The sequence below is a fragment of the Podarcis filfolensis genome, assembly GCF_964270895.1.
Source record: "Podarcis filfolensis genome assembly, chromosome: 5".
NCBI lineage: Eukaryota > Metazoa > Chordata > Lepidosauria > Squamata > Lacertidae > Podarcis > Podarcis filfolensis.
Window position 1 is genome coordinate 28,344,199 of NC_139608.1, and position 6,929 is coordinate 28,351,127.

The following is a 6,929-nucleotide window of genomic DNA, read 5'->3' on the forward strand; positions in this document are numbered from 1 at the left end:
GAATACGCTTCTGGCTTATCCACCGGAACAGCCAATGGGCAAAAGGATCTCTTGGTGATCAACTTTGACCTGGAACCAGAGTGCCCTGACGCAGAATTGCGTACCACCCTTCAGTGGATCGCTGCATCAGAGCTTGGGATCCCCATGATCTATTTTAAGAAATCTCAGGAAAATAGAATTGAAAAGGTATGGCTCTCTGTTGCAGGAGAAAAATGATGGCAAATGTGGGGTAGCACCCACTGACAGGCAGTATTTGAAGAACTGAGACCATCATGTTTTCTTGCCATAGGTATTAGAGTAACATTTTAAATATACTGCCCCGCCTCTAGTAGTTTTATCTATTATTATTGCATTTATATCCCACTTTGCCTGTGCAAAAGTCAAGGTGACATGCAATATTCTCCCCCTCCCTGTTTATCCTCCCAACAACCCTGTCAGATGGGGTTTGCATAGGGACAGTGACTGGCCCAAGGTCATTCACTAAGCTTCACTATTGGGTGGGAAGAATGAAATACAAACCTGTGACAGAAAAGCCATTCAGGAATGACCTTATAATTTGAATGCCACTTTGTGCTACATTAAGGTATCGCAAAAACCTGTGCAGTCACAGTTGTGGGGCACAGAGGCCCCTGTAAACTAGGCTTGCTCTAGTATCCCAAGCACTGAGATGCATAGCAGGAGTTTAGCAGGGCAATCAATGTGGTGCCCTCCAGAAACCCTGGCCAGCATGACCAATGGTCAGGGGTGATGGAAGATGTAATCTAAGGACATCTGGGTACCATGTTGGGTACCTTCAGTTTAAGCCATCTTGGCTTGTGAAATTAGATGGGATGCAAATGTTTTGTCTAAATAGATATGAGTTCCCTCTTGCCTTCAACAGGGATGGAGCAGGTACTGCACAAGGTCTTGTCTTGGATCCTATGAGCTGCTGTGTCAGGACAAGAGCTCATAGAATCAAGCCCTGGATCTTAAAAAAAAAAAGTGTGAGAGAGAGAGTTGGTATTAGGTACAGCTGAGGCATTGTTTAGTATTTTCTAAGGCAAAATATTTGGGAATCTTCAGCAATAATTTAAGCTGCATTCAGTAACAACTGCCGAAATTGTGTCCCATTATAGAAACAGCTGTCAGCTTTGCCATATGCCTCTGTAAATACTTTAACCAATTCCTAAAACACCCCAGAAAGCGATGAAACACATCCTGCCTGAATGTCTGCCCTTGGAAACAGCAAGCCTGGTTGAACATCTTTAAAATATGTGCTTAAGTTTAAAAGACCACATGTAAATGGCAATTTGTCCTGCTAGCTACGGAGGCACAATATATTTCCTCCCTTGTTTTGAAAGTGGAGTGATGAAGCCTAATCAGATATTGATTGTGAAAAGTAAAAAAAAAGAGAAAGTGCTAATTTCCATTTGCAAACCAAGGGCCTGGGTGTGTGGTGTGATGATGCTCTTCGTTTCAAATAATAGCAAAGCACAAAAGTAGACAGTATAATATTTTTCCCCAGCTGCTTGGAAATCTAAAGGAAGATTTTAAAACACACACATACACACCAACACACAATTGGTATGCAGTAAAATCAATGCATTATTGTTCCTTCTAGATTTGACTTCCAATGACAAGGAGCTTTGGGCATTTTAGAACCCCTTCAAACTAGGATGTTTTTGCACATATATTCTGCAACACATCATTAACACAGTAAGAGTTGCATTAGTGGCAGATTTATACAGGATAACATTCCGCTTTACTAGTTGTTCCGTGATGCTTCCACAATGCATCATTGTTATCTGGAAGGACACTCTTGCATTACAGCACAACAAAGTGGGAGAGGAAATAAACGGGAACGTTTGTGGTATAAAAACTTCCAGGAGTTCAGCAAGAAGTTACAGGACCCTGCCCTGATTGGAAATGGAGCAGTATGTCTGTAGGCACAAAGCATATTTAAAACAGAATTGTGCATAACTACCTTGGCAACATCATGAGCACAAATCCTCATGAATGCACAACAAAAAATAATGTTTGGAGGGACCCTTGAAGATTTATGGGTACTCTACTACTAATAATAATAATCATCATCATCATCATAATTAATAATAATTTATTATTTATACCCCGCCCATCTGGCTGGGTTTCCCCAGCCACTCTGGGCGGCTTCCAACAAAATACTAAAATATAATAGTCCATCAAACATTAAAAGCTTCCCTAAACAGGGCTGCCTTCAGATGTCTTCTAAAAGTCTGGTAGTTGTTTTTCTCTTTGACATCTGGTGGGAAGGCGTTCCACAGGGCGGGTGCACTACTACATACACACAACTCTAGTTCTTGTAGCCACAGGCAGGCAGAAAGGGACTTCAGTGATGATGCTGGTGGACCAGCTATCACATGTACAGACCTCTTCTACAAAGAAAATGCAACGTGCTTGGAGAGAGGACAAGGGTGGCGGCATTCCCCTTCAGGCCTAATTTGAGGCATTTCTGTAGGGAATACGACCAGATGATCTGGTGCAATACAGATTTCTCTGGTCTGCCCATTGTTCAACCACCTCACTCCACTACCTGAGTGGAAATTTTCAAGTTGGTGCTCTAGGTTTGCCATTGGGTGTTCTTTCACGTAACAATGCAACACAACGAGCCTGAGGAGTAGATGTCTATAACATCTCTCCCCTCAGGAAGCATGACAATTTGAGGATTAGATTCTAAGTATGCTGCCAACACTGGGGCAGCCTGAGCACAAAAGAACTCTTATTTGAGACTCCTCATTCCCTCTGTCCCTCATGTTCAGGTGCGTGTGCGCCATTGCTCAAGTAGTCAAAAAGCACCACTCTTAAAAAGGAAGAAATATTTTTTTAAAAATAGGGAAAAACTCCTGGGGGGAGTCCAAGACAGCTAATGAGAATGACGTGTACTCAGTTACCATGGAATTCTGACTGTTTGCCAGGCAAGGGGGTGGGCAGAATTGGAGGAAGAATGGAGTTTCCAGGAGGAGAGCAATGCTAGTTTGTAACCTGAACGGGATCTTCCACCGTGCAACATTTTGTGCAGAAACCACCGTATTTACTATTTGCATTGTAAATTCCTAAACATAGCTTGCCTCCTATTCTTAAACCAAAGCTTTTCCCTCAGGACTGCTTCATACAACCATTTAAGTATCAATTGATTTCTCATTTCTTAGTTACTTGTCACTTTGATCGACAGCTGATTCCACTCAGAGGTTTTGCTGTGGAGGTGGCAGGAAAGATCAAACATGATTGGCCTGTGGTCACAGGATCATAGAGTTGGAAGGGACCCTGCCATCTAGCCCAACCCCCAGCAATGCAGGAATATGCAGCTGTCCATATGGGGAGTGAACCTGAAAACGTTGGCATTATCAGCAACCTGCTCTAACCAACTGAGCTGATCATTCTCACACACACAAGTCCTCACTTGATTCTGTAGTCAATGAGTGATGAACAATTAGAGCAGTGTGTGAGCCAACCCTCCTGGATTCATATAGTTACAGTGAAAAGGAGAGAACCTAATTGGATGAAACCAACTCTTATGAGTAAACATTTTTCCCCCCCTCCAGTTTTTAGATGTTGTGCAGCTTGTCCACAAGAAGTCCTGGAAAGTGGGTGATATCTTTCATGCCGTGGTACAATTCTGCAAACTCCATGAAGAAAGCAGAGAGCGGACTCCGAGCCTGTTTGACTGGCTACTCGAGTTGGGATAAGAAACCTCGTTACACTTGTTTTCATTTTTAATCCATTTTAAGTGGCAGTGATTTGTGAGTGGCCCTCTTTTTCAAAACATCAGCACATAGAACTGAGCAGAAATGCACAAACTCTGCCATGGGTCTGTTTTAGAGCTGTGCACAGGAAAGAAACTGGTGGGTGGAAAGGAAAGACCCGGAGTATACAGTTGTATCACATGGGGAACCTTGCGTTGGAGGACAGGGGCGTGCGCATTTTGAATTGACATTTGTGGAAACCGGAGGAAAGAACAACATCTGTTTCCCGTAATCAAACATACATACATTTCTGTCGGCTATGTGTATTGACTGACAGTGAAATCACACAATAACAAAGGCATTTTTAAAAGAGAGAGAAAGAGAGGTTAGTATTTGTCGTTTGACTACACTAGCGGTTTGCAGAATTGCGAGGCAAACGAATACGTAGGAGGATATGCCTCTCAATGAATTCTGTGTAATTATGTTTTCAAATTACTCCAGAAGAATAGAAAGAGGAGCCTGAGCTCTTGAACTGTGTCACAAAGAAGCGACATTCGCAAGCTGTTGAAATTCCTTTTTAAAAGCCGTTTGCCATTCGGCAGGCATATATGTTCTGCTGAAAGGAACAAAATTCAGGTTGGCAGGTTTTCATGCAGGTCTTTAAAACTCCTTATCGTGTTGTGTTCTTTCCCTGCAGTTTTCAGAGGCTCTGTGCTCCAGTGAATGCTAATATTGGACTGCTCATTAACAGATTTGAGTCCCACACACAGCTTTACTAGCAACTCGCTGTGAGACTGTGGGCAGGTATTGGCATTTCTAAGCCTCCCCTTTCTTTCACCTGGAATGGTGATTCACATCCTTTGTAAAGTTTGTTGCAATCTGCGAATGAACAGTTGCTTTTAAAGGAATTCAACTTTACTACTCAAATTTTACAAATTGATTCTATGCAGATTTATTCAGATGCTAAGTTCCACTGAGCTCAACAAGCCTTACTCCAAGTAAGTGCTCATGATTTACAATCATTTGGTCTTAACTGCTGCCCTCAAATTGGTTTAGCTTAGGCCAGCCTCATAAAGGATGTGACTGTGAAAGTTTTTTATCCTAAAGAGGGAAACACCAAAGCAAGGGAAAAGGGGTGCCTATTAGGCAGGAATATTTCTTCAAACTGCCTCAAGTATTCTAAAGAATGTGAAAGAAAACTTTCCTTCAGAAGCAATCTTTAAAAACCTGGGCTCCAAAATATACTGAGCTGTGATGAATTGTATTAGATGGCACTTCTGAGAACAAGTTTCTCCTTTTTCATTATTCTTTTTATACTGATAGAATCATGTGATTATCAACACTTTAAAACCAAAATTTTAATGAGGCTAAATGTTTGGGGTGCCTGTGATCTTTTTATTGCATAAAAACTTGCCTGGTTGTTAGTGTACATTCCCAATGCCCTGATTTTCAAATAACTAGTAGTTTTTGCACCCATACTTAAAACGTTCTTTGGCTTTGGCCAAAATGACTGCTTTTAATTTAAAGTCAGGAAAGGGAACTGTGTTGCAATAAAAATCTTCAGCTCATTACCCACTAAATATCTCTATTCCAAATTGCCAATATCCTTTACTAGCACCTTTGCAAAGCAGCAATTCTGTCATTTGCTTTTTTGAAAAACAGAATTTCAATCGTTTGGCCATATACAGATTCTGCCTGTATGTTCCTGAAGACTATGAAAGACATCTCTTATTTTCATTAAGATAGTATATGATTCTGTAATGTGTCCAAAAGTAAATTATCTTTTTACACTATTTTTGCAGTACTTTTAAATAAAATTATTAAGAGCCATAATTGTCACCACTGCTTCTGTTAGATCCACCCATGCCTGTTCTTTCGCAAAGGTGACATTTGCCAGCATATTAATCTAAGTGTTCAAGCGACTTTGCTGACTATATAGTTACTCCACAATACATGTAGAGGAGTAAAGGTCGTGGTTAATAATAGAAAGGCCAGTGTATAATGCAAGCACTAGCTTTGGCTGAACAGCACCTGGGTCCACTCTGGAGATGTGCCACAACCCAAAAAGCTTCTCAAGGCCAGTGTGCACTCAGGACCTCTCAGAAAACAGTAATAAAGTTATGGAGCATTATAGATTGAAATTATACTGTTGGAAAGGTTATTTATTTTTAGACCAATTCCAGTTAGTTGTGTGTTACACAGACGTTTTGCGGTGGTAGAATAAATGTTTACAAGCACAAATAACATAGCTAACATGTGAAAGTGTGATGCAATTCCTTTCTGTATGCTACTTTTTAGTATTGCAGCCTGACTTGAAATAAATTTATGTTAACAGTCTGTGTCCTCTTTGCCTTTGTAAAACCTAATTTTGAATTAGCCTTTCTACACAGTAGAGAGGACATAAAGTATTTTCATATAGCAGCTCAGCAAGAAAAAGGATCAGTGTGTGACATCAGACAAAAAGGTATTTTACAAAAGTTCTGAATTGCTGTGAAATGCATTCAGTACAAGCTGAAGGGAGTACATGGAATTGGGATGCCAACATACCCTAAAGGCTTCAGTTTTCAAAGTAGCTGGTCACCTGTAGCTTGAAGATTGAAGGAAGGCCGCTAAAAGTACATAATCCAAAGCACAAATATCTCAACATTTAGCAGAAGCAGGCTATGAGACCAGAATTCTTAATGTGTGGATCAAATAGGGAAACATGTACGCTCAAAAATGTATCCCAAAAGACTACTACTGATGTATGCCTTCATCTGAATTGGAAGCCAAAGAAACACTGAACTGCGCTTGGAGTTTTAATCTTAAATGGATAGACAAACAAGCTTTTAAAGAGGGAAGCGGGGAGCATTTGAAGTTTTTTCTTTTTAAAAAGAATAGTGAAATATCAATTAATTTTTATATAAAATTAAATCCATATAATTCGAGGTCGAAACTGCACAGCTTGTGTCTCAACAGGCCCACTAAACATAGCAACTTACTCAAAGGAGGCTAATTTGTAGCCCTTAGGTGTTATTGTACTGCCTCTTCTATGACCACTAGCCATACTGGCTGCCACTGATGGGAGACTTAGTTCAGTGACTTCTGAACTCCTGCATTAGGGGGTTGATAAGCCTGTTTTATGTGGGGCAGCAAACTCAGAGTTATTAAACACCCCATAGTATGTTGTTGGTGGACTACACTTTATGGACCTCTTTAAGGTATTGACATTCTAAGCCATCTCTCCTA

At 40.7% G+C, this 6,929-nt stretch overlaps 1 protein-coding gene across 4 annotated transcripts in view; it reads left to right on the forward strand.

Annotated features, from left to right (window-relative positions):
* The window catches only part of SPHKAP (SPHK1 interactor, AKAP domain containing), a 76,263-nt gene extending 70,225 nt beyond the window's left edge, over positions 1-6,038 (forward strand). For all 4 annotated transcript variants that reach the window (XM_083613667.1, XM_083613668.1, XM_083613670.1 and 1 more), the window contains 2 exons: positions 2-186; positions 3,561-6,038. In XM_083613667.1, coding sequence (XP_083469793.1) covers positions 2-186; positions 3,561-3,704 — 329 coding nt within the window. In that variant the 3' untranslated portion in view covers positions 3,705-6,038. The remainder of the gene's footprint in view (position 1; positions 187-3,560) is intronic.
* Positions 6,039-6,929: the final 891 nt, after the last annotated feature.